We start from the raw sequence: 27353 nt of genomic DNA, 5'->3' as shown, positions 1-27353 counted from the left end.
CCAGGTGGCTAAAATCCTGTGCCACGTGGAGCAGTGATTGGTGGGTTTGCAAGTAACAGCAAAGACCTCTGTCAAGTGGCAGCCAAGATCCTTTCCTCAGCAGCCCTGCACACAACAGCAGAATGCTTGAAGGCATTGGAAATGGGAGGTGCCAAACCAGAAAGCAGAGCTCAGCCACCCAGGGCACACAGGCAGAGGGTTATAGGAAAGGCAAAAGAACTGCCTGGACGATGGACACCAAGAGAAAAGTGACCTGGGTTGTGGCACAGCTCAGTTCCACCCAAAGAAACTTGTGTGTGCTTCCTCAAGGAGCTGGGAGCCATCTCCTGAAGGCTGAAGGGTGGCTGCCTGCCTGCCTCAGCCTGGTGCTCACCTGACAGAATTGGTAGTTTGCTAATTCATTTTATCTGGGAACCATCTCCTAAAAGCTGAAGGGTGGACTCTTAAAGGCTGAAGGGTGGCTGCTTACCCCAGTCCGGTGCTCACCTGGACAGAACTGGTAGTTTGCTAATGTATTTTATCTAGGAGCCACCTCCTAAAGGCTGAAGGGTAGCTGCCTGCCTCAGCCTGGTGCTCACCTGACAGAATTGGTAGTTTGCTAATGTATTTTACCTAGGAGCCATCACCTAAAGGCTGAAGGGTGGCTGCCTGCCTCAGCCTGGTGCTCCCCTGACAGAATTGGTAGTTTGCTAATGTATTTTACCTAGGAGCCATCACCTAAAGGCTGAAGGGTGGCTGCCTGCCTCAGCCTGGTGCTCCCCTGACAGAATTGGTGCTGTGCTGATTCATTTCAGCCAATGGCAAGAATGCAAAAGAAAGCCCAGCGCTGGGTTCAGCCTCTGGGGCTGCCAGGAGCAGCTGTTTCTGCAGCTCAGGGGGTGCCCCCCTCGCTGTGCTCAGAGAATCACATTCAGAACTCAGGCTTAGTTCAGGCACTTGTTAGAAAATGTTCATCTGGAGGGAGGGGGGACAAAAAACCCCCTCACCCACCAACCCAACTCTGCAAACAAAGTCACTGCTGCATGATTCCAAAGCAGCATTTTCAGTGCCATCAGAGGCTGAGTTAGGTCCCACCACGTGGTTATGGTTCTCCTTATCCCTAGTGACTCGGGGACTGCTGCCATGAGACATTCTGAGGCTGCTGTATAGCTGTAGGGAAGGTTTCTTCAGAAACCAACAGAATCAGTTCCCTACCTGTTAAAGACAAGGAAGAAAAAAATTATATCTCTCTCTCTATCTCAAATACTAAATGCTTTATACAGACAGAAATCTGCTCCTATGGAAATAAATAAACTGGAGTGGAAATAAAACAGTGTCTGAGCTGCAGGAGGCTAAGCTGTGGAATGTCACATCCCCATCTCTAGGGACTAGCTGCTGGTGGGCAGGAGGATCTCCAGCTCTTTGCCGTTGGACACCACAGTAGTGCTGGAGCAGCTGCTCGCCACGTCCGTGGGGGCACCCAGAGGGGGCCCCTGGGAAGGGGTTTTGGGGAGCGGCGTCGGAGCGGCGGGCGACTGAGCCAGGCCAGGCTTCTTTGGAGGAATGGGTGGAGGGTTCCCCCTTTCCGCTCTGGGAATGGTTGGAGACTTAATTCCAGGAGACAAGGGGCTCAGAGGGCTGGAAACCTTGCCGGGGCCCGGGGAGTGAGCGGACTCGTTCTTGGGGCTCACGGCGGCGGCCAGGTTCCGGTAGTCCGTGCCGAAAGGAGAGCTGTTGGGGGAGACTGGTTTGATGGGTCCCTGCTGGCTGGTGAACCTGGAGAGCACCTGGGTGACCGTGTTGCGAGCCAGCTGCTTGGCAGCAGCGTTGTCTGCCAGAGTAGGAGACAGGTCCCGGGACGGAGGGCTCTGCAGGCCGCTGGACTGGTGGTCCTGCTCGGCCTGGGCCTGGAACTTGTGCCGAGCCGCGTGGAAGCGCTGGTTGATCCCCACCTGGTAGGAGGACTGGTAGCCAGGGCTGCCGGCCGAGGCGCCCACCAAGCGTTTGGTCAGAACGGGTGAGGAGCAGGGAGAAGGAGTCAGGGAGGAGGCAGCCGTGCTGCTGGGGGACAGGGAGACCCCAGCAGAAGAGAGCTGGGCCATCAGGTGCACGGGGGACTCCGTTCTGACCGGGGAGCCGTTCTCCACCGCGCCGTCCGAGGCCGCGGCAGCAGCTCTCTCCTTCTGGGCCTGGCCCTCTGCCGGGCCGGGCTGCGGCAGCTCGCCGCCCGCCTGCGGGTCGCCCTCGCAGTGCCCGTTGGATTTTGCATGGGGGTGAGGAGGGGCGGCGGGGCTGGGCGCGGCGTGGGCAGCTCTGCTGGCACCGGCAGGCACGGCCTGCGGGCCCTCAGTCTGGCAGGACACGGACCTCACCGGGGGGCTCTCGGTTGCGACACCTCTGGACGTCAGCGAGGGGCCCGGCCGCGAGGGCTCGGGGGGGCTCTGCTCCTGGCGAGAAGCCTCCAGCTCTCTCAGGACCTTCTTCAGACATTCCACCTCTTCTTTGAGAGCTTTGGTACGGTTCTCTTCTCTGTTCAGCTTGGCTTTCAGCTGCTCTCTTTCAATGTCAAACTCCGAGAGCTGTTTCTCTACCTGGGCTTCCATCTGCAGACCGCGCTTCCTCTTGGACGCCAGCTCCTCTTCCAGTTTACTCACCTTGCTCTTCTCTTTTTCCAGTTTCAAGCTCAGCTCTGCTGTCTTCTGCCCTTCTTCAGCCGCTTTGGCAGTGGCCTTCTTGCACTCCACTACGAGCATGGAGGACAGCTGCTTGTGCCGTGCCCTCTCCTCCTCCAGCTGGCTCGACAGCTTCTTCTGCTCTTTTTCAAACTTCTTCACTTGGGACTTTTCGAACTCCAGCTGCAGGATGAGAATGGAAAGGGCTGTGAGGGAGCCAGGAAACCTCCTGCAGGTAAATGAAGTGCAACAGCCCAGCGGGGAATGGGGCTGCTATGGATCTTGGAGAAACTCCCCAGCGGAAGATGGCAATGGCCGAGGAAAGGCTGAGGGAGCTGAGCCCGTGCAGCTTGGAGGGAAGCAGACCAAGGGGTGAGCTCATTCACAAAGATGTAAAGGGAGAGTGCTGCCCAGAGAGTTTGTGGAGTCTCCTTCTCTGGAGACGTTCAAACCCCACCTGGATGTGTTCCTGTGTGACCTGCCCTAGGAGATCCTGCTCTGGCAGGGGGGTTGGACTTGATCTCCAGAGGTCCCTTCCAACCCCTAGCATTCCCTGAGGAGGTTTTTGCCCCAGGAACCTCCAAGGCACTCATGTATGACTCATGCTGCATGTACTAAGAGCTGTTACTTGCCAGCAGTTTGATCATGTGTGAAATTCAACTGACCTTTGGTGAGACCTGCACCCAGCCTGCCCAGTGCTGACCCAACCACTGATCTGGAGCAGAGCCTCTTTCTGCCTCATTTGCTGCTTTGTGGCTTTGCCTTTTAAAGGCATTTCCACTTCAGAATGCTGATGTGTTTTGTCTGCTTAATGAAGACTACAGTGCTTGAGCAACACAAAGCAGCAGCAGCAGCTTAAATATTTATTAGCAGCTCTGAAGAACTCCCCCCAGGGAGATCTTTCATGACTTATTCTGGATTTGAGTGCTGGAGAGCCCTGTCATTTGCAGTTGCAGGCCTGCTCTTGAGAACTTCTCAGCTTTCAGGCTGGAGGAGGATTTCAAAGCATCTGATTGCCTGTTAATAGCTTCCAGCACTGCTCAGCCACCAAACCCCCCCTCCCCAAAACAACTTCAGCTTGGCTGATTTCCTGTGGAACCCACAAAAGCTGGGAGTGCCCCGCAGAGGAGGGAGCTCCCCACTTCTCTTTCAACACCAAGGTGCAGTTAGACATCAGCTCCTGGAGTTCACCACCCAGCAGCCTGGGTTTTCCCTGGGCTGGGTCACTTCCAGCAGCCAAAGCCTACCTGCTGGGTGAGCCTCTCCCTCTCCTTCTCCAGCATGTAGGTGACATCATCGCCCTCCGCCGTGTCCTGGGCGTGCCGCTGCCGCTCCTCCTCCAGGTCCAGGATCACCTGCCAGACAAACAGGGGGCACTTGGATCTGCCAGCACCTCCCCGCGCAAAGCCAGAGCCAAAGGACACAGGAGAGCCACCCACAGGCCTCAGGCACCTCAATTCAACTCCAAAAAACACAGCCCAGAAAGCAGGTTTTGGATCCAAGTGCCAGGTTCAACACCTTGGCCACAGCAACCCCAGGCAGGGCTACAGGCTGGGCACAGAGTGGCTGAGGGCAGCCAGGCAGAGAGGGACCTGGGGGTAGTGGTTGATGGTAGGCTGAACACGAGCCAGCAGTGTGCCCAGGTGGCCAAGAAGGCCAAGGGCATCCTGCCCTGTGTCAGGAACAGTGTGGCCAGCAGGAGCAGGGAGGTCATTGTGCCCTGTGCTCAGCACTGCTGAGGCCACACCTTGAGTCCTGTGTCCAGTTCTGGGCTCCTCAGGTCAGGAAAGATGTTGAGATGCTGGAAGGTGTCCAGAGAAAGGGCAAGAAAGCTGGGGAGGGGTCTGGGGCACAGCCCTGGGAGGAGAGGCTGAGGGAGCTGGGGTTGCTTAGCCTGCAGAAGAGGAGGCTCAGGGGAGACCTTCTTGCTCTCTGCAACTCCCTGAAGGGAGGTTGTAGCCAGGTGGGGGTTGGTCTCTTCTCCCAGGCAACCAGCATCAGAACAAGAGGACAGAGTCTCAAGCTGTGCCAGGAGAGGTTCAGGCTGGATGTTAGGAAGAAATTCTTCCCAGCAAGAGAGATTGGCCCTGGGAATGTGCTGCCCAGGGAGGTGGTGGAGTCACCATCACTGGAGGTGTTTAGGAAGAGGCTGGATGGGGTGCTTGGTGCCATGGTTTAGTTGATGAGATGGTGTTGGGTGATAGGCTGGACTTCATGATTTCAAAGGTCTTTTCTAACCTATCCTATCCTATCCTATCCTATCCTATCCTATCCTATCCTATCCTATCCTATCCTATCCTATCCTATCCTATCCTCCAAGATGCTGTTACTGGGTATGGGTTGAGTCAGTTTGTGAAGGAAGCTGGGAAAACCTCCCTGGCAGTATCTTCATTTGACTGCTTGAACAGCTGAATGACACATTTCTCCTGCAGGCTGCAGAACAGCCCTGAGGAGCTCTTGTGATCCACCCTTGGCTGCATGATGCACTCAGATTCATAGAACAGACTCACAGAATGGGTTGGCTTGGAAGGGACTTTAAAGACCATCCAGCTCCAACCCCCCTGCCTTGGCAGGGACACCTCCCACCAGCCCAGGTTGCTCAAGGCCTCATCCAGCCTGGCCCTGAACACTTCCAGGGAGGTGATATCCACCACCTCCCTGGGTAACTTGTTCCAGTGTCTCCCCACCCTCACTGTGAAAAGTTTCTTCCTACCCTCCAGTCTCAATCACTTCTCTTCCATCTTCAAACCATTGCCCCTCATCCTGTCACTACAAGCCCTTGTAAAAAGTCCCTCCCCAGTTTTCTTGTAGGCCCCTTTCAGGTCCTGGAAGGCCCCTATAAGGTCATCAGGACTTCCCAGCAGGACACAAAGCTCAGAGGAGCAGAGGAAAGGCCCCAGAGCCCCCCCCAGCCTGGGCCCAGGGGCACTGACAGCTCCAGTGGGATGCTCCTCACCCAGGTTTCAGCAGCAATTCACATCCAGGCTTTGCCCCCACTTTCTCACAGGGCATTTAAGGACTGCAGTGCAAAGTTTATTTTAAAGCACATCAATTTGCTCTTCCACTTAAGGACAAGATGAGCTCTTGAAGGGAGGCTGCCTGCCATAAGGACCCTGTGAAGGAGCTCCTTCAGCTTTGATGCTGAATAATTGAAATTCTATTAACTCAACAACAACCACCAAAAAAGAGCCAGAACACAAACTTCCCAAGAGGTTTTCTGCCCTGTTTCAGCACCAGAACTCCAGGCTTCTCCCAGCACATGCTCAGCCCCTCAGCCTTCCTGAAATTTAGGCTTCCAAACAATGTTGAAATACCTTTAAGTACACAAGGAACATATTTTGAACCAGGAGGGGGGGAGATACCTGACTCTAACAGCAGGGTTCAGTTGGATACTTGGCTGAGAAGTGCCCCACAGCCTTGCTGCTATTGCCAATGACTTAGAGGACAACCCAAAAGCCGAAGGTGCCTCCAGCTGCTCACCCTAAGCACAGTGGTTGGGCTGGCCAAGCCAAGCTGGCTGGCTGCTTGTGTCATATTAAAGCTTCTGCCACAGAAATGCTTCAGACTCTTCACAGAGTGGAAGGAACTGGCTCTGGCTTATCCCCATGGAAGCAGAGTAAGGGAAGAGAAATTAACCCCCATCCATGAGCAGTGAAACAGAAGGTTCAGCTTTGAACCCCTTGATGAGAAACAGAATGTGGCTACTGGCACCTGAGGTCTTTGTAGATGATTTGGTTAAGTTTTAATATTGAAGCAAGAGAGATAGCTGAGAAAATACAGGGATGTGCTGCCCAGGGAGGTGGTGGAGTCCCCATCCCTGGAGGTGCTCAAGAGGGGATTGGATGTGGCACTTGGAGCCATGGTTTAATCATGAGGTCTGTGGTGACAGCTTGGACTTGATGAGCTTAGAGGTCTCTTCCAGACTTGGTGATTCTGTGTTCTGTGTTGGGCCAGCAACCACCAAACAGACCTGACATTGGAAAAGGCAGCTCCTAGACACCAGTGGAAGAGCTTACAGCTGCATAGTACTGAGTGAGAGGTTCAGACAATGGTGCAGATTCCTGTTGGTTACCAAAACTCCAGGTACTTAAAGACAGAAGAGAATGGGATGGGATGGGATGGGATGGGATGGGATGGGATGGGATGGGATGGGATGGGAATGGGAATGGAATAGAATAGGAATAGAATTAACCAGGTTGGAAAAGACCTTTGAGATCATCAAGTCCAACCTATCACCCAACACCATCTCATCAACTAAACCATGGCACTCAGAGCCCCATCCAGTCTCTTCTTCACTTCCAGTGATGGTGACTCCACCACCCCCCTGGGCAGCACATCCCAATGGCCATTCACTCTTTCTGGGAAGAATTTCTTCCTAGCATCCAAGCTGAGCTGCAAGCAAAATGCAGCTCCTGCCTTCTGCACATCCCCTCTGGAGCAGGACCTACCTTTCTGTGCCTGCTCTCGGCAGCAGCCAGCTGGGATAACATCCTTTCCTGCATGTTCTTGCAGTGTTTCATCACCACTTTCAAAATAGACAAGGGATTGGAGCATACTGGTTGCTTTTCCCCGTGGTTTCCTTCTTTCAGAGCTTCAAAGTCTCTCTGCAAAGCCATTAAGGGGTCACTGATGTTGTACTTCCCATAGCGCTCCTCAATGAAGGTGTCTCTGTGCTGGGCCTGCAACACAACAACAGAGCTGCAGCTCAGGATAGGAAAACAGAAAAGCAGCTGAAGAAGAAAACCATTTGCAGTGATCCTCCCTCTCCCCCAGTCTTCCACTTGGAGATGAAGAGCTCTTCACAGAGTCTGATTCGTATCCTGCTGTCTGCCACAAGAGTACCCTGAAGGAACACAAGAGTCATGTTCAAGCTTAACAGGCAAGAGACAGCAGTTCAGAAGAGGAACCAGTGCAGAGATGCTCCTGCTGCACAGCAGGGCAGTCCAGGACACCAGTGTGGCCTTCAAAGCCAAGCTGGACTATGCCATAACTGACCAGTATCAGGCCAACAACAAGGGGATAAACACCATGTTCTTCACATGCTGCTCTCAGAATGGTTTGGCTTGGAAGGGAGCTTAAAGATCACAGAACCATAGAAGGGTTTGGCTTGGAAGGGAGCTTAAAGATCATAGAACCATAGAAGGGTTTGGGTTGGAAGGGAGCTTGAAGATCATAGAATGGTTTGGGTTGGAAGAGAGCTTAAAGATCATAGAATGGTTTGGGTTGGAAGGGAGCTTAAAGATCATAGAACCATAGAAGGGTTTGGGTTGGAAGGGAGCTTAAAGATCACAGAACCATAGAAGGGTTTGGGTTGGAAGGGAGCTTAAAGATCATAGAACCATAGAAGGGTTTGGCTTGGAAGGGAGCTTGAAGATCATAGAATGGTTTGGGTTGGAAGAGAGCTTAAAGATCATAGAATGGTTTGGGTTGGAAGGGAGCTTAAAGATCATAGAACCACTGAAGGGTTTGGGTTGGAAGGGAGCTTAAAGATCACAGAATGGTTTGGGTTGAAAGGGATCATAAAATTATAGAAGTGTTAGGGCTGGAAGGGACCTCAAGGACCATCCAGTTCCAACCCCCCTCACACTACAGCAGGTTGCTCACAGCCACCTCCAGCCTGGCCTTAAAAACCTCCAGGGCTGAGGCTTCCACCACCTCCCTGGGCAACCTGTGCCAGGCTCTCACCACTCTTTCAGTGAAAAACTCCTTTCTAACATCCAATCTGAATCTAACCATTTCTAGTTTTGTTCCCTTCCCCCCATCATTACCTGACACCCTAAAAAGTCCCTCCCCAGCTTTCACCTTAAAGATCACCCAGTTCCAACCCACTGCCATGGGCAGGGACGCCTCCCACTAGCCCAGGTTGCTCAAGACCTCATCCAGCCTGGCTTTGAACATTTCCAGGCTTGGAGTCCCCACAGTTTCTCTGGGCAGGCTGTTGCAGTGCCTCACCACCACCCTGATGGTGAAGAACAGCAGGCTCTGATCCAGTACAGCAAGGCTATAAAAAGTGTGTGGTGAGGACACTAAACCTCCTGTCAGCAGAAAGGAGTTCTTTAAGCTGTTAACATCTAAGGTTTCACTTAGGCTCCTAGCTAATAAAACTGCTCATTAATGCCTTTACAATGGGCAAAAGGTGGTGGTCCCTCACTAAAAGCAAACCAACTGGAGACAAAGGATGAAAGCACAGCAGCTCCACTAACATCCTCATACCACAGCTACCTGCTCCCTGGGCTCTGACACTCCCCAAGTGTGCAGAGGCAAGGAGGTAAATATCAGTTCCTGCTCCATGAATCATTTACTGCTGGGCTGGTGGAAGAGCAGTGGTGTGGCTGGCTTGATGTCACCATCAAAGAATGTCATGTTGAGCAATTAAAAGGAGTTTTTACTCTTGCAAGAGCCCTATAAATCTCCACATTGTTACTGAAACTCCCTTCATGCTCTCAGGCAGACTAAACAAAGCTTCATTTCTCAAGAAGCAAGATCAGAGTGATTAAGGCTTTGGTTTTTCTCCCCCCTTGGTGACACATGAGAATTGATGTCTCCTGGTGACACATGAAGAGCCAAGGAGACTCACAGCTACTAAGCTTCACAGTGTTTGCAATCAGCCAGTTAGTTGTGGCCTTCCAGGCTCCAAAGGGGGGGCTACAAGAAAGCTGGGGAGGGACTTTTTAGGGTGTCAGGGAGGGGTAGGACTGGGGGGAATGGAAGGAAAAATAGAAATGGGTAGGTGCCCAGGGAGGTGGTGGAGTCACTGTCCCTGGAGTGCTCAACAGGGGACTGGATGTGGCACTCGGAGCCATGGGTTAGTCACTCAGGAGGTGTTGGGTGGTAGGATGGACTTGATGATCTCTGAGGTCTTTTCCAACCTTATTGATTCTCTATGATTTTATGATTCAGATTGGATGTTAGGAAGAAGTTCTTCCCCATGAAGGTGGTGAGAGCCTGGCACAGGTTGCCCAGGGAGGTGGTGGAAGCCCTGGAGGTGTTTGCAGCCAGGCTGGAGGTGGCTGTGAGCAACCTGCTGTGGTGTGAGGTGTCCCTGGCCATGGCAGGGGGCTTGGAACTGGCTGAGCCTTGAGGTCCCTTCCAACCCTGACAATTCCATGATTCTGTGATTCCAGCTGGAGATGTGTCTGTTGGGATAGCAACAGCCTTATCCTCCTGAACAGCTGCTGGGGAGGTCCAAACAACAACATTTCATAAACATGAAATATCAGCTCCCTGCTCTCCCCCACGAGAAGAAACCACACTGGAAACAGATAACCAAACACCAGCAGGCATAAGAGGGAAAACACATCCAGACTGGCAAGAGTCCTCAGAGCTGATCCACCTTGGTTCCAAGAGATTTAATCCCTGGTTTCAGCTGGCAGGGTTATGGGGTAAATGCTGAGGGTCTGAGAGCCGCAGCCTGGTCTCTCCTTGTGGTGCCACTGACTGTGCCTGGCAGGGCTGAGGCACCCAAGGCCTTCAGATCTGAGGTTAAATTGGATTCTGCTTGCTTCATGGCAGCCATGGCAACCAGCCCTCAGCAGATCATTCCCACCTTTGCTTTTCCAGGGCCTGCTCTGCACAGGGCCATGCTCACGAGGCCAGGCTGTGAGCTCTCCTCTGCCCCACTTACCTCCACCTCCCTCTCCTGAAACGCAGGAGCTCAGTCCCTCTGCTCACACTCCTCCTCCCCAGCATGCCATCGCCTTGCAAGCAGCTGAATTGCAGGCACACCTTGGCACACTGCAGAGGGGAGCTGTGATGCCAGCTGCACTCCTCTGGACAGAGCCCACAGCCCTCATGGTCCTGCCTCATCAGCTGGGCACCCTCAGCTTTCTCTGCCCACAGCTGGGCACCCTCGGGAGCCTGCACAGAAAGCTGAGCCACGCCAGGCTACCAAAGCTGTTCAGAGCTGGGGAAGCTCTCAGCCCAAGCTCCACAAAGTCCTGACTCTGCTAGATGCCGGGAGCTGGCACTCAGCCCTTGCAGGGAGGCAAACAAGCTCCTGCTGAGCTCCCTGCCAGCCTCACCACACTCCCTCAGAACCCTGCCACTGGCAGGAACTGCCCAGCAGCAATGGCAAACTGGCAGCCCTGCCTCAGGGCCTTGTGTGAGACACCTCTGAGGCAGGAAGGGCTGAGTCTGACTAAGATGAAAAGGCAACTCAGAAGGCAGTGCCTGTTGAGATGGCTGTTTGCTGGTGGCCCACAGATGCTCCAGACAGCACCACACACACCAGTGGGTGCAGGCAGACTGGGACAGGGAAGCAAACTGCTGTGACTGAGCTGTGCAGGTCAGAGGATTGGCAGGCAGGCAATAAAACCTTGCTCTGCTCACACAGCTGCTGAGCTTTGCTGCTCCTGCCTGTGTTCTAATACACAACTGTGTATTAGCATAAAAAATCCCCAAAACCCTAATAAGAGCCAATCTCTGCTCTCCAAGCATCAATTACCTTGACAAGAGGCATAAAACCCCCCAGCCAAGTCAGTCTTATTTCCATACCTGACCAAATCCCATCAGGGGCACTCATCCCACCACGCTGGTTTGCAGTTGTGCCCTGTGCTCAGCACTGGTTAGGCCAAACCTTGAGTCCTGTGTCCAGTTATGGGCTCCTCAGGTTAGGAAAGAGGTTGAGATGCTGGAAGGTGTCCAGAGAAGGGCAACAAAGCTGGGGAGGGGTCTGGAGCACAGCCCTGGGAGGAAAGGCTGAGGGAGCTGGGGTTGCTTAGCCTGCAGGAGAGGAGGATCAAGGGAGACCTTCTTGCTCTCTGCAACTCCCTGAAGGGAGGTTGGAGCCAGGTGGGGGTTGGTCTCTTCTCCCAGGCAAGCAGCACCAGAACAAGAGGACACAGTCTCAAGCTGTGTCAGGGGAGGGTTAGACTGGATGTTAGGAAGAAGTTCTTCCTAGCAAGAGAGATTGGCCCTTGGGATATGCTGCCCAGGGAGGTGGTGGAGTCCCCATCTCTGGAGGTGTTTAGGAAGAGGCTGGATGGGGTGCTTGGTGCCATGAGTTGATGAGATGGTGCTGGGTGCTAGGTTGGACTGGATGATCTCAAGGGTCTCTTCCAACCTGGTTAATTCTATTCTACTCTACTCTGTGCTATGCTACACTATGCTATGCTATGCTGTTTTAACCCTTGCAGTAAACAGAGAGGAGCAGCTCAGGCCCACCAGCACCCCTCCTCCTTTATCAGCAGTGCCCACCAGGAGCAGTGGATGCCTTTGATCAGAGCCTAAGATATTGTTCTAACTTTACAGACACACACACACACACACAAAAACCCTCAAACCAACAAAACAGAAGAGGAAGGAAAAGATCAGCCCTGGAAATGGGAGGGTGGCCCTGGATAATGATCTGCCCTGGCTTAATGAATCACAGGAAGAACTGCAGGCCTTTTGTTTGGGTTGATTTCCACCCCCCCTTTTGAGGGGCAGGAAATCTTCAGCTCCTCTGAACAATTTATAAACTGACTCAACCAAAGGCCACTTGAAGTGGGTGAGGAATTCTCTGAGTGACTCAGGCATGCAAAAAAAAAAAGGCTGTAAATGCAAACTGGGACATTCACCCAGCTGGCCTGGGCTGCCCTGCACTCACACCCAGCCCAGGCTGCTGCTGGGCACTCCACAGCCACCTCCAAGCATGGGGAAAAGCCCTGAGAGGGGCAGCAGGGTGCAAGCAAACAGAGGGACACAGGAGAACTTTGCTTCTTGGGAAGTTCTCTCTAATGAAGCAGAATCACAGAATCACCAAGGTTGGAAGAGACCTCAAACATCAGCAAGTCCAACCTGGCACCACAGAGCTCATGACTAAGCCATGGCACCAAGTGCTGTGTCCAATCCCTTCTTGAACACCTCCAGGGATGGGGACTCCACCACCTCCCTGGGCAGCACATTCCAGTGGCTAACAACTCTCTCTGGGAAGAACTTTCTCCTCACCTCCAGACTAAACCTCCCCTGGCACAGCTTGAGACTGTGTCCTCTTGTTCTGGTGCTGCCTGCCTGGAAGAAGAGGCCAAGCCCCACTTGCCTACAACCTCCCTTCAGGGAGTTGGAGAGAGCAAGGAGGTCTCCCCTGAGCCTCCTCTTCTGCAGGCTAAGCAACCCCAGCTCCCTCAGCCTCTCCTCCCAGGGCTGTGCTCCAGACCCCTCCCCAGCCTTGTTGCCCTTCTCTGGACACCTTCAAGTCTCTCAATGTCCTTCTTAAACTGAGGGGCCCAGAACTGGACACAGGACTCCAGCTGTGGCCTAACCAGTGCTGAGCACAGGGGGAGAATGACCTCCCTGCTCCTGCTGGCCACATTGTTCTTGATGCATACCTAGGATGCAAGCTAGGATTAGGGCCACCCCCTGGACCTCTAACCTCTGAGTTTTGAGTACTGAAGGTGTGACCCAAGCCCTGCTTTCCCTCTGCTCCTCCCTGTGTCAGGCTCTGGGCTGCTGGGTGCAGTGCAGTGGTGTATTTCCTGCCTGGGAGAGCACAAGGAGTTCTTCCTCGCTGCTCTGAGCAGCTTTAAGTGTTTTCCTGAGCCAGCATGACAAACAGATGAGACTGTCAGGCCATCAACAGCCTGCTGAAGTCCAGCTCTTCCTCCTCAGCAGCCAGCAGAACATAAACATTTAATTAAAAGTTGTCTAGACTAGGAAAAGCCTTCAGCAGCTCACAGATTCATAGCATCAAGAATGGTTTGGGTTGCAAAGGGCCTTAAAGATCACCCAGCTCCTGGGCAGGGACACCTCCCACCAGCCCAGGTTGCTCAAGGCCTCATCCAGCCTGGCCTTGAACACCTCCAGGGAAGGGCTATCCACAACCTCCCTGGGCAACCTGTGCCAGTGTCTCCCCACCCTCACTGGCAAGAATTTCTTCTTAATCTCCAGTCTCCATCTGCCCTAATGCCTCAAAGTGAACTCTTGAGGATCAGCAGAACTGATCTGGTCTCAGAGGTCCTTTCCAAGCTTCGTAATTCCATGATCCCATAGCTGGGCACATGCAGAGAGGGGCCACCCAAGCCTGGCTGGCTCTTAGCTCACACCTCAGGGCACTGCTGGCCAGGCTGTAAAGAGACAATTCTGCTTTCCTGGAGCAGGAACTGCATCTGACATGGCCAAGGAGATGTTTCCTGTGCAGACTGGCTTGGCTTTGCTGGGGGAAAAGCTCTTGCTTTCCTCTTGGGATTGCTAGCTGCTTTTGTGGGGGGATGAATGCTTTCCAGAACCTCTTGCTGTCATTTATTTCCTTTCACTGAAACCTTGTTTCTGTGACAACACCATCTCTCTGCCTTCAATAACCTTTGTTGTACTGGAACACCAAACAGGGAGTTTCCAAGCCTTGCTTCAAGGGCTCCTTTGGCCACGAAGCAGCAGGAGCCATTCCTCTTGGCCTGTAATTTCTGGGGCCAGGTTTTAACCCTGGGCACCCCACAAAGGTGCTGGCAAGGAGCTCCTGTGCACTCAGCTCTCCCCAGTGCTAATTTGCACACAAGTTCCTCCTTGGTGCTGCAGAGAGATGGGATGATCTTTAAATAGCTTCTGACTGCCCTGAACTTCCTTATTAGCTTCTCTCCCCAGAGACAGCTATTGGGAAGAAAGCTGAGGTCACAGCAGTTGCTGACAGGAGGGAAATGGGGGTGGGGGGGGGACACAGCACTGGCTTTGCAAGAAGATAAATAAATGTCAGAATGCTGGAATGGGGATCCTGGGCCTTGCTTCAGCTCCAGCTCTGCAGCAGCGCCCAGCAGAGGCACAGCAGCCATTCAGTTGCTCAGATCCAGGATCTGTCTCAGTTGCCATCATCCTAGCAAGTGAACAAACCAGCTGAGCCAGAGCTGCCCACACAAAACCTGCCAGCAGCTTCAAAAACCAGCAGGAAGGGAAAAGTCAAGCAGCACAAAGCTGCAACTTCTGGCCCTGGGAGCTCCTGCTCTGCAGTGTGGATGGCACCAGTCCCACCCTGAGCCTGGCCAGCTTCTGCTCCCAGCACAGAGGAGGCTCAGGGGAGACCTTCTTGCTCTCTCCAACTCCCTGAAGGGAGGTTGTGGCCAGGTGGGGGCTGGCCACTTCTCTCAGGCACCCAGCACCAGAACAAGAGGACACAGTCTCAAGCTGTGCCAGGGGAAGTTCAGACTCGAGGTGAGGAGAAAGTTCTTCCCAGAGAGATTGGCCATTGGGATGTGCTGCCCAGGGAGGTGGTGGAGTCCCCATCCCTGGAGGTGTTCAAGAGGGGATTGGATGTGGCACTTGGAGCCATGGTTTAGTTAGTCATGAGGTGTTGGGTGACAGCTTGGACTGGATGATCTTTGAGGTCTTTTCCAACCTCACTGATTCTATGATTCTGTGATTTCTATTCTGTGCTCTGGGGGGGAGGTGAAGAGGAAAGCAAAGCAGCAAACCAAGCAAGTGGTCTCTGCACAGCCAGGCTCAGCAGCTAGATTCTGACAGAGTGGGGCACAGGGCCAGTGGCAGGCAACAAGTGGCCTGATACCATGAGGGAGAAGACAACTATTTTAGGCTTTGCTGTCTGCACACATGGATTCTCTCTGCTAAATGCCAGGTGCTAAATGTTGTCCCTAAGCAGGCAGGAATATCAGTACCAGGATCACATCACATGTTTCCAAAGCCAGGCTTTTGCCCTCCCCAAGTGCTGGTTCCAGCCTACAGTCTCCCAAAAGCTCTGCCTCAAACACCCAGAGAGCTCAGAAGCATTTCAGTCTGAGTTAGATGCCACACCACTCCATGAGGGGAAATGCAGAGAGGTTGTGGAGTCTCCTTCTGTGGAGACTTTCAAAACCCACCTGGATGCATTCCTGGGTGGACTACCCTGGGTGATCCTGCTCTGGCAGGGGGGGGTTGGACTCCATGATCTCTGGAGGTCCCTTCCAAGCTCTAACATTCTCTGATCCTAGGCATTTGTCTCACTAAACAAGAAGGAACTGGGCAGACAAACCCCTGACTCCTAAGCACTGCCACCTCCATGTCTAAGTGGAGACACTCACCAGGCTCCCCTCCACCTCTTCCCATGTGCACTCAGTCTGAAGGCATCACACCTCCAGAGGAACCTGGCTGCAGAGGCAGAAGATGCTGCTTGTAACACACAGGAACAGAGCCAGCCATGAGCCCACAGCCAGGGGAGTGGACAACCACCAGCCCAGGACATTTGGACTCCTCTCAGTGCATGATACAGCTCAGATAGAATAGAATAGAGTAGAGTAGAACAGAACAGAATAGGAGTAGAATAGAATAGAGTAGAATAGAATAGAAAGGAATAGGAATAGGAATAGGAATAGGAATAGGAATAGGAATAGGAATAGAATTACCCAGGCTGGAAAAGACCTCAGAGATCATCCAGTCCAACCTATCACCCAGCACCATCTAATCAACTAAGCCATGGCACCAAGGGCCTCAACCAGGCTCTTCCTAAACACCTCCAGGGGATGGTGACTCCACCACCTCCCTGGGCAGCACATCCCCAGGGCCAATTTCTCTTTCTGGGAAGAATTTCTTCCCAACATCCAACCTAAACCTCCCCTGGCACAGCTTGAGACTGTGTCCTCTTGTTCTGGTGCTGCTTGCCTGGGAGAAGAGACCAACCCCCACCTGGCTACAATCTCCCTTCAGGGAGTTGGAGAGAGCAAGAAGGTCTCCCCTGAGCCTCCTCTTCTGCAGGCTAAGCAACCCCAGCTCCCTCAGCCTCTCCTCACAGGGCTGTGCTCCAGACCCCTCCCCAGCTTTCTTGCCCTTCTCTGGACACCTTCCAGCATCTCAACATCTTTCCTAACCTGAGGAGCCCAGAGCTGGATGGTGCCAGTGGTGGTGACAGCTCAACCTGTCCAAGGCAGGCAAGGAAAATGAGAAGCTCTCAGAGTTCCAGGCTTCAATTCAGGATTTTTTTCCTTCAGGGCAGCATTCTTCCCTGCACAAAAGCACCAGCAAACACATCAGCAAGGTGGGTCTCCTTTCATCACAGCCACACACAGCACAAGCCCTGGAGCTGGTGAAGCCCCTGGGCAGCTGTCAACAGAGTTACTGTCAGCAAACAAAGCAGAAAAGCACAGGAAGCCAGGATCTCTCTGACTGCATGTCCCAAACACACAGACACAGCAAAGCTGGGGCTGTCTGTGCCTGAAACTCTGCCCAGCCACCACATTGAGGAGTCAGAGGACTTTTCCCTTCCACATATTGCAAGGCACTGCAGCCTCCTGCCTGCAGGAAGCTGGGCTGGAGCTGTGGTGTTCCTGGGCACAGCTCCTGGGCCCCAGCAACAGCCCAGCTGGAGACTTGCAGCATCTCTCCATGTGCTGGCCTTGGAGGGGTTTCCTTTTCCTGGGAAGCTGTGCTCAGGAGGCTGGGCTGCAGGCAGCTAGAGCCAGCTCTGATCCCAAGCTTTTCCTGCCTTCTCCTCCTGCCTCCAGCTTTCCTTTGCAGCCCTAAAATGAACCTTTGCAGCATATCCCTTTCAGAGGGAGGGGAAAGCAGCACTAACCTTTGATTAGCTTGGTATTTTACCCTGCATAATTACCAAGCCTGGGTTACACTTTCATTTAGCTTCTCCTCTGTTATGAGTCCCTGAGAAATGATGTCAAAGGCTGTTCCAGCTAGATTAATCTCCTCCTGCAAGAGGGAGCTGCAGGTTAAACTCCAACAGAACAGCTAATTGCCTTCTGCTTTTGGGGAGGCACACAATGAGAAGCCTTCAAAAGGGAGCTGCTGCTGCTGCTGCTCTCTGGGCTCCATCACACACATTCCATGCTGAAGCACCACAGCCCTGCATGGTTTGTAACCCATCCTTGACCACACAGGGTGAGAAGAGCAGGACACAACACAATCTGTGAGTCTCTTCCAAGAGAGGAGCCAAACCTTCCACTGATGGAGAGCTGTGAGAGGGTAACACTGCTCCCCCAAAAGGAAAGAGGCTGTCTAAAAGCCAACCTAACCAACAACACACACAGAAGCATCCTGCCTGCTTTGGGGGTGGGCTGGGAGGGAAGCTCCCTCTGCTTCCCCAAGCTTTGTTTGTGTTTGGAAGGCAGCTACAGAAGCTTTTGCTGCAATCCCAAGCCCCTGAAGCTCTCAGGCCTGCAAGCTGCCATTCTGCTTTTGCAAGAGCCCCAAAGTTTGAACATGATGAGCAGGGAGAGCTCAGCCTGAAAGAGCCTTCAACATTCAATCCTGGCAGAAGCCACTGCTTCAGAACTCAACCCCTTCCATCAGTTACCTCACTCTGTTTTGTCCACCTTACTGAGGCTGAGGCATCCTTCAGAACCCCAGCACTGCCACACACGGACCACAGGCTCTTCAAACATACTCTAGGATCAGCATCAACCCACACACAGAATCACACACTCACCAAGGCTGGAAGAGACCTCAAAGATCACCAAGCCCAACCTGGCACCACAGACCTCATGACTAAACCATGGCACCAAGTGCCACATCCAATCCCCTCTTGAACACCTCCAGGGATGGGGACTCCACCACCTCCCTGGGCAGCACATCCCAATGGCTAACAACTCTCTCTGGGAAGAACTTTCTCCTCACCTCCAGCCTGCACTGGGCACTTTGAAGACTCAGCTTGCCAGGGTCAGTTCAGCTCCACCATCACCAGCAAGAGTAATTGGCCACTGGGATGTGCTGCCCAGGGAGGTGGTGGAGTCCCCGTCCCTGGAGGTGTTTAGGAGGAGACTGGATGGGGTGCTAGGTGCCATGGTTTAGTTGATCAGATGGTGCTGGGTGATAGGTTGGACTTGATGATCTCAAAGGTCTTTTCCAACCTGGTCTGGTCTATTCTATTCTATTCTATTCTATTCTATTCTATTCTATTCTATTCCATTCCATTCCATTCCATTCCATTCCATTCCATTCCATTCCATTCCATTCCATTCCATTCCATTCCATTCCATTCCCATTGCATTCCAATGGGATTCTCAGCCAGCAACAGACCTCTGCTCTTCCCCTCCATGGAAGCACAATGCAGCAGCTAGAGCAGGGGTGGTGGGGGTAGGTTTGCCTTTGGTCTCTTAGCAGGCTACTCACAACATACCTTCAGGGCTTCTATGACAAGATCTCTTGCTTCCAGCTCTCCCTCCAGAATGCTAAACAGGGTCAGGAGTTCTGGCTTGCTGAGTTTTTCCAGATTCATCCTGAAAACCTGGGGGGGAAAAACAAACACACACCCAAACAACAACAACAAATGAGAGATGAAGAGAGTTTACCAGGTGCTTCTTCATACATCCAAGCAGTGTGCTCAGCTAGGACCTCTGAGGGTCTCCTCCCCCTCTGCTCTGCCTGTCTCTGTGTGCACAGGGACACCAGGGGCAGGATCTGAACTAACTGCAAGGTGGATTAGTCCTGTTTCATGAAACACCTTTGTAGATCCTCTTGTGTGGAATTCAGCTGGACCCCATCACCCTCTGGGGCACCCATGAGTGGACACAGGTCTTGGAGCTTCCATGGTGTTGAGATCTCATCTTGAGCAGTGTGCTCAGTTTGGGGCTCCCCAGCTCAAGAGGGACAGGGAGCTGCTGGAGAGGGTCCAGCAGAGGGCTGCCAGGATGAGGAAGGGACTGCAGCACTGCCCTGTGAGGAGAGGCTGAGGGACCTGGGGCTGTTTAGCCTGGAAAAGAGAAGACTCTAAGTCTTTAATAAATAAGGATTTAATCAATGTTTATCAATCCCTGAGGGCTGGGGGTCAGGAGGGAGGGGCCAGGCTCTGCTCTCTTGCTCCCTGGGGCAGGACAAGGAGCAATGGATGGAAGCTGCAGCACAGGAGCTTCCACCTCAACACAAGGGGGAAATCCTGAGGCTCACAGAGCATGGAACAGGCTGCCCAGGGAGGCTGTGGAGTCTCCTTCTCTGGAGACTTTCAAGGCCTGTCTGGATGTGAACCTGTGTGACCTGTGCTGGATTCTATGGTCCTGCTCTGGCAGGAGGGTTGGACTCCATGATCTCTTTAGGTCCCTTCCAACCCCTGACATCCTGTGAGCTGTGATTTGATCTCCATTTCACTTCAGCTCCCAGTTTTTCAGACTGCAAATTGCCCTGGGGAGACAGAGGGCAATGCACAAGGTGAACCTTTTCCCTCCAGCTTCCAAGGCCAGAGGCAGGGGATGCATTTTTCACCAGTCCCCCAAGGGTCACACACAGATGGACACCCAGATGGTGCAGCAGAACACACAGGCTCACAGGACAGTATCATCTTCACCAAGAACTAACCAGAAAGAACAGGGGAGGGAAAAACATGGACACTGAGAAGCCATCCTGCTGTGAGTCACACTTGCATTCACTGGTTTGGATTGGAGGGGACTTTAAAGATCATCCAGCTCCAACCCCCCTGCCATGGGCAGGGACATCTCCCACCAGCCCAGCTTGCTCAAGGCCTCATCCAACCTGGCCTTGAACACCTCCAGGGAGGGGGAATCCACAGCTTCCCTGGGCAACCTGTTTCAGTGTCTCCCCACCCTCACTCAAGCTTCAATCCATTGCCCTTGGTCCTACCACCACAAGCCCTTGTACAATGTCCCTCCCCAGCTGTCCTCTGGCCCCCTTCACGTACTGCAAGACCGTTCAAAGGTCTCCCCCAGAGCCTTCTCCTCTCCAGGCTGAACATTGCCAACTCTCCCAGCCTGTCCCCATGGTGGAGGTGCTCCAGATCATCTTGCTGGCCTCCTCTGGACCTGCTCCAACAGTTCCCTGTCCCTCTTGTGCTGGGGGCACCAGAACTGGAGCAGTGCTGCAGGTGGGGTCCCACCAGAGCAGAGCAGAGGGGCAGAACCCCCTCCCCTGTCCTGCTGGTCAACTGCTTTGGCTGCAGCCCATCTGGATGACACAGCTGCAAGACCTCACTGGCCCAGGGGTGAAGAGCTGGGCTGAGCACAGTACAAGCTGGTCACAGCACAGTACAAGCTGGTCACCTCCACCAACCCCAGGGTGCAGCCAGCAGTGCAGTGCCACCACGCACTCCCGGGCATGCCATGATGTGCTCTGAATGGAACAGGCCCAAACCACTTCACAGAAATCAATGCCCCAGACAGCACACATTTCATTACTGCCCTTTCAGACTGCTTCAGCAGCACCATCACTTATTAGGTATCATTTCACTGCCCTCACAAGAATGAAGCTCCATCACCCGAGCCGCACGTACCAGAAAGCCTTTTCCCCCTGTGGCTTCCCTGGCACACTCCACACTGCCCTGCAAGAAGCCTTTCACAGTATCACAGTCTCACAGTATAACCAAGGTTGGAAGAGACCCCAAGGATCATCAAGTCCAACCTGTCCCAACAGACCTCACAACTAGACCATGGCACCAAGTGCCACGTCCAATCTCCCCTTGAACACCTCCAGGGACGGCGACTCCACCACCTCCCCGGGCAGCACATCCCAATGACGAATGACTCGCTCGGTGAAGAACTTTCTCCTCACCTCGAGTCTAAACCTCCCCTGGCACAGCTTGAGACTGTGTCCCCTTTGAATGGCATGATTCTGTTAGCAAGGGAAACAATGTCAGGCTCAAGCCTTGTCCCTGCTGCAGATCCAGCCTCGTGCTTGGCACCCCAATCCAGTGCATTCCCCAGGTCCGAGTTCAGTCTCGGGCGGAAAACGCCGCAGCACAGAGCAGCTGCTTGGGCCCCGGGCTCCAGGAGCCTGGCAAGTGACAAAGGGTTAACTGCACCTTTCCTACAGGCTCCATCCAGCTCAAACCCCCAGCTGAACTCTGGAGTCAGGGCTCCCCGTGGCTGATTTGCATAACTGTGCCTGGGAGAATGATGCACCAGTGCAAGTTCAGTCCTGTTTGTGCCAAAGCAGCTTTCCAGTCGCTGGGAACACAAAGTCCTGCTCCCAGGCAGCCTTCCTGGGGCCAGAGAAATCAGAAACCTGCTCCATGCCTCCTCTGCCCAGCTGCCAAGTGTGCAGCCACGTTCCTGCTTCCCAGATTTTTCCTTCTCCCAGGGAACTCCACAAGGCAGCAACGCTTCCCACAGAGCCTGCCAGGCTGGCTGCTGGAGGAGATGGCACTGGACTGGCCGGGGGGGCACAGCTGTTCCCAGCACAGTCTCACTGGACACCACACATCTGTCAGCACTGCACTGCTGGTGCCTGCTGCAGGGGCATTAACAGATGCTCCAGAGGAAGACAGAGGAGGGGAGTGCTCAGCAAAGCCATCCATGGCTGTCAGCCTGGCAAACAAACACGGAGCAAGGCCTGACCCGAGGCATGATTCAGGGAACTCACTAATGAAACCCCACTGCAGCAGGCCAGGGCAGAGCTGTCACTACTCAGCAAGGCCTACACCCCCAGATCCCTGTGAGCTGATGGTGGTGGTGCTGGGTTGAAGGTTGGACTGGCTGGGGACAGAGTGGCTGGAGAGCTGACAGGCAGAAAGGGACCTGGGGGAACTGGTTGACAGCTGGCTGAACAAGAGCCAGCAGTGTGCCCAGGTGGCCAATGGCATCCTGGCCTGGATCAGCAATAGTGTGGCCAGCAGGAGCAGGGAAGTCATTGTGCCCTGTGCTCAGCACTGGTAAGGCCATACCTTGAGTCCTGTGTCCAGCTCTGGGCTCCTCAGGTTAGGAAAGATGTTGAGATGCTGGAAGGTGTCCAGAGAAGGGCAACAAAGCTGGGGAGGGGTCTGGAGCACAGCCCTGGGAGGAGAGGCTGAGGGAGCTGGGGTTGCTTAGCCTGCAGAAGAGGAGGCTCAGGGGAGACCTTCTTGCTCTCTGCAACTCCCTGCAGGGAGGTTGTAGCCAGGTGGGGGTTGGTCTCTTCTCCCAGGCAAGCAGCACCAGAACAAGAGGACACAGTCTCAAGCTGTGCCAGGGGAGGTTTAGGCTGAATGTTGGGAAGAAGTTCTTCCCAGCAAGAGAGATTGGCGTTTGGGATGTGCTGCCCAGGGAGGTGGTGGAGTCCCCATCACTGGAGGTGTTTAGGAAGAGCCTGGATGAGGCCCTTGGTGCCATGGTTTAGTTGATTAGATGGTGCTGGGTGAGAGGTTGGACTCAATGATGTCAAAGGCCTTTTCCAACCTGGCTAATTGTGTATTCTGTAAGATCAGCCAGGGGACCCTCACAGAGTAACCCAGGATGTGACCTTGACCATCTCCCTCAGCTTTGGGTCTGCTGATGGTCCTGTTACCCAGGGAGCCTGGCTAGCTGAGACTGAAGGAAGAGTGTGATTCACAATTTACTCATCTTAGATAAAGAGGGAGAGAGTGCAACAGGAGCAGTGAATTGATGCCTAAGGAGCCACACAGGGTGAGCAAAGTGGGGGCCTGGATTTAGCCTTCAACATTTACCCTGCTCACGTTGGCACTTCAGGCCAGGCTACATCACCTCCCTGGGCAGGTTTTAAACCAGGAGCATCTGAATGTCTGCTCAGGAGATGCACAATTTGCCTTCAACACCATCTCAGCCCTTGCTCAGAGTCAATTCACGGGTGCTGAGACCAGATCAGCACTGCTGGAAAACAGCAATAACCCTTTTTTTTGTGCCAAACACTCATCAAGTTATGGCAGACCTGGAAAGGAGCAGTTTCCTTTGGGACCTCAGAGCAAAGGCAGTCATCCAGCCCTGCTGTGGTGAGTTCTGACCATGGCCTTTGAATGTGACTGTGTCTGTGTTTTTCTCTTCAAAAGAGATCACAGTGTCACAGAATCACCAAGGCTGGAAGAGACCTCAAGGATCATCGAGTCCAACCTGGCACCACAGACCTCATGGCTAAACCATGGCTCCAAGTGCCACATCTAATCCCCTCTTGAACACCTCCATGGATGGGGACTCCACCACCTCCCCGGGCAGCACATTCCAATGATGAATGACTCGCTTGGTGAGGAACGTTCTCCTCACCTCCAGCCTAAACTTCCCCTGGCACAGCTTGAGACTGTGTCCTCCTGTTCTGGTGCTGCTTGCCTGGGAGAAGAGAACAACCCCCACCTGGCTACAACCTCCCTTCAGGGAGTTGTAGAGGGCAATGAGGTCACCCCTGAGCCTCCTCTTCTCCAGGCTAAACAACCCCAGCTCCCTCAGCCTCTCCTCACAGGGACAGCCTCCCCCCAGCCTCATTGCCCTTCTCTGGACACCTTCAAGTCTCTCAATGTCTTTCTTAAACTGAGGAGCCCAGAACTGGACTCAAGGTGTGGCCTCAGCAGTGCTGAGCACAGGGCACAATGACTTCCCTGCTCCTGCTGGCCACGCTGTTCCTGATGCAGGCCAGGATGCCCTTGGCCCTCTTGGCCACCTGGGCACACTCCTGGCTCGTGTTTAGGTGTCTGTCAATCAGCACCCCCAGGTGCTTCTCTGTTTGGCAGCTCTCAGCCACTCTGACCCCAGCCTGTAGCTCTGCATGGGGTTGTTGTGGCCAAAGTGCAGCACCTGACACTTGTTGAATGCCATCCTGTTGGACTTCTGTCCAGTCAGTCGAGGTCCCTCTGCAGAGCCCTTCTGCCCTCTAACTGACCAACATCTGCTCCTAACTCGGATGACATGGCAAGGTGGAGCTGCACCTCTCCAGCGGCTGCTGAACACACCTCAAAGCCAGGACAGCTACCAGCTGCAGTTTGATAGTTGGAAGCTATTCATCGGGGCACTAATTGCCTCTATTCTGCACTCTAAATGCTCCCATTGTGCCTGGTACTTCGCACTGGCACAGAAATAAGCCAGGCTGTCCTTAAGACGCCTTTATGGCTGCAGTCTGTAATCAGCTTAATAACATAAACAAGCCCTGTCCTAAAACACGCAGGTAAGCAAGGATGCTTGCAGAAATAAAGAGCAGGAGCCAGCTTGCACCGCAATCATTCACTCAGTGCCAACTGCTAAGCCTGAAGAGATCTACCTGGTCCAGCCTCAGCTTCCCTGTGTGCAGCCCTCTGCTAACAGAGGACCTCGGCTGCTCTGCTTACCCCACGCTGCTGAGGCCACAGACTGGGAGCAGATGCAACAATAAAGCCATTTCCCTTCAAAAATCCTCTGCACAGCACTTGTGTTGGGCAGTGATTTATTGCTTGTTTGTTGTTTTGTTCTGCACAGGGCACTTTGCAAAGCATTAGCACACACTCAGCAGACACCTGTCACGGGCAGCCCCCTAACAAACCCCAAACGCTCCCTTTTAGGGCCTCTCGGTGCCGGGGAGACCGAAAATGGAACCAACCAACCAAACCAAACCAAACCCCTCTCCCTCTCTCCCTCTCTCTCGTTGCATTTGATGTTATCCTTTAGCAGGAGCAATCTCTGGATCAAAGAGCTAATAAGCACCTATTCGAGCGACTCCTCCCCTAGCCAAATCTGGATCCCTTCCTGGCCCTCCCAGCACCACGGGGCTCCTGAGCTGACCTTTTCCAGGGCTGTTTTAGGTTACACATCCCTGTGCCTTCCCTCAGCCCGATTTTAACGGCAGGTCCCCGCAACTCCATTCGCTTCCCCTGCTCTCCCCTCTTGCAGTCTCCTTCTGCCAAGCAGATCTCCGTTTGCCAGCTGTAGAACCTGACCCATGATTTCTAACCCTTTACCAGGAGGATTGGGTTTCAGAGCACGAGAAACAAGATCTGGAAATACCCAGGGCTTATCACCCTCCTCTGTTCAGCGAAAGACGCTGCCCAGTCCAACCGCCAGGACCTCGCCGTTCAGGCTGATGGTGTAAGTATTTCCCCCTCGGTTCTGAGACATGCCACCGTTTTTGGACCAAAAGCAAGAGTTTAGAGCATAAACAAGGATAATTACTTAACGCCTGTCTAAAGGTAAACTTCCCTTTGGCTGTGCTGCAGGCCACCGCAGAGCCTCCTCAGCGGGGCCATGCCCACCCTTCAGAGAGACAAAGCTATTTGCCAGGGTTTAGCTGCAAATAAACAGCCAGCCCGGCTGAAGTGGATGTGCAAGCACTCGAGCTCACACACCAGGGCAAGCTATCTTTGGCATGTGCCACTTGAGGAACAGGAGATAAGCTTCTGGAGCATGGCAGCTCCTCCGCGGGCGGAATCGCGCCGTGGCCATTATGAAAGCAGGAGAGGTTCCACTTCGCTTGGCTCACAGACAGACAAGCACCAACCGAGCCAACCAAGGCTGCCAGCGCAGGAGAACTTCACCCACCCACTTCAGCCAGGCTTTGAGTCACTGCACAGTGGGCAGGAGCTGGAGAGCACATCAGAGCTCCCAGCCCAGGGCACCGACAGGGAACTTCGTCAAGGGGAAGCTTCAAGATGCTTTGCAAGCACTTGGCTCAAAACTCTTCCACTTTCTTTAACACCATGGTGCAGAACACAGCTTGTTGTTCCTTTTCCCCCCCTCCTAAGCAGGGGATTTTCCTTTCCCTTCCCAAGCCACAGTTACAGCCACACCAAGACAACGATGCCTCTGTGTCCATCATCCTGAATCAGCTGCATTTTTCCTCCCCCCGTCCCCAAAGGGGAACTGTTGTTTTCCAGAAGCCTGCACCAGCGGTTGTGTCATTGCCTCCACGCCAGAGCCCAAACGACTGGTTTGAAAGCTCCTGACAGACAAGTTCCAAGGCACTGCTGCCCGTACAGGGTGATGCTGGAGTTGTTAATGAGGTGTGTATGTCACAAACCAGCAAACACACACCTTGTGCATTCACCACATTCGCCTGGCATTGCATCAGAGCTGTGCAGAACCAGCTTCAATCCACCCACCTCTGTCTTAGAGCTGAAGGCAGAAAGGTCAACCCCCCGCCCCCCCCCCCCAAACATCCCCCTCACCCCATTATCTCCTGAAGCTCTACTCGGGATGAAAGAAATACCTAAAACTCAGGTTTGAAATGATGCTGGAGCCCTTGAACAGCCACTGGGCGACAAGGGAAAGAAAATCAAAACCATCCCCGCGATCCTCCAGCCTCCAGAGCAAGCCCAGGAGGGCGGCCGGGGCATAGGGACCATGCACAGCCCGACCGGGGGGACACTAACCGGCAACGTGCAGCCGAGCCGAGGCCCCTCCGGCCCCGCCATCAACCGTAACCCAACCGCCGGAGCCCCGGAGAGGGGGCAAACTCCGGGTCACCCCGGGTCACAGAGCTCCATCAGCCCCGAGTTGTGCCCGGTCGCTGCCCGAGGGCACCTGCACCGGCCGTCCCGGGACGGAGATGGCAGGAGCCGGGCTCGGGCTGTGCTCTGTCACTGACTCCCGAATCGCCACGGGTCGGTAAAACCGCGGCCAACAAAGGGAAGCCCCGGAGCCCGCGCCGGCAGCATCCCGGGAAGCTGCCTGGCCCCGATCTCCTTCGGCTCCCGGGACCGCTGCGGATCGAGACCGCGGGTCCCAGGGCGGGCTCGGGAAACAACAGCCGACTCCGCCGTTTTGCTGTCCTCGCCCCGCAGCATCGCCCACCCGCCAGGCCCAGCCCAGCCCCGGCTAGAGCTGGCCGCGGCGACGCCGAGCTCCCGGTAACGCCCCCCCAGCCCTCCAGCCCCCCCGGCCTCCGCGCTCCTCCGGCCTTCGCACCTCCCGGTAACGCCCCCCCAGGCTTCCAGCCGCCCAGCACCCGGCCACGACCGTCCCCACCCGCAGCAGGGTTTGGCCCCGCCACCGCCCCTCTTAGACCCCGGCCGCCCCGCACCTGCCGCGGCCCACCCGCAGAGGCAGCACCGAATCGGATCGGGTTCGGCCGTAAGGAGCAGGGCCTCTCCGCCCCCGTACAGGGAACCGCGCCCCCCTCCCGGCCGCCCCACCAACCTGGCCCGGCCGCCGCCGCCGCCGCCACTACCGCGCCGCTCCGCTCCCCATC

At 54.3% G+C, this 27353-nt stretch overlaps 1 protein-coding gene across 1 annotated transcript; it reads right to left on the bottom strand.

The window, feature by feature from the left end:
• Positions 1–1219: 1219 nt before the first annotated feature.
• CTTNBP2NL (CTTNBP2 N-terminal like) lies at positions 1220–27353 on the bottom strand. Its single transcript, XM_054176543.1, has 5 exons — positions 27302–27353; positions 18673–18780; positions 7100–7330; positions 3899–4006; positions 1220–2834 (listed from the first exon to the last, which is right to left on the bottom strand). The coding sequence occupies exons 2-5, from the start codon at positions 18769–18771 to the stop codon at positions 1368–1370; spliced, it is 1905 nt and encodes a 634-aa protein (XP_054032518.1). The 5' UTR covers positions 18772–18780; positions 27302–27353; the 3' UTR covers positions 1220–1367.

The sequence above is a fragment of the Dryobates pubescens genome, chromosome 35 (assembly GCF_014839835.1).
Source record: "Dryobates pubescens isolate bDryPub1 chromosome 35, bDryPub1.pri, whole genome shotgun sequence".
NCBI classification, from domain to species: Eukaryota; Metazoa; Chordata; class Aves; order Piciformes; family Picidae; genus Dryobates; species Dryobates pubescens.
The sequence above is the reverse complement of the archived record's forward strand: the minus strand, read 5'-3'. Positions and strand labels throughout refer to the sequence as shown.

Bases quoted from the DNA above. Each gene is read 5' to 3' on its own strand.
- CTTNBP2NL (XM_054176543.1), bottom strand. From the start codon at position 18,771: ATGAATCTGGAAAAACTCAGCAAGCCAGAACTCCTGACCCTGTTTAGC. The intron at 7,331-18,672 runs GTATGTTGTGAG...GTTGTGTTGCAG, and splicing joins TTGTCATAGAAGCCCTGAAG to GCCCAGCACAGAGACACCTT. The intron at 2,835-3,898 runs GTAGGCTTTGGC...CTCATCCTGCAG, and splicing joins GGGAGAGGCTCACCCAGCAG to CTGGAGTTCGAAAAGTCCCA.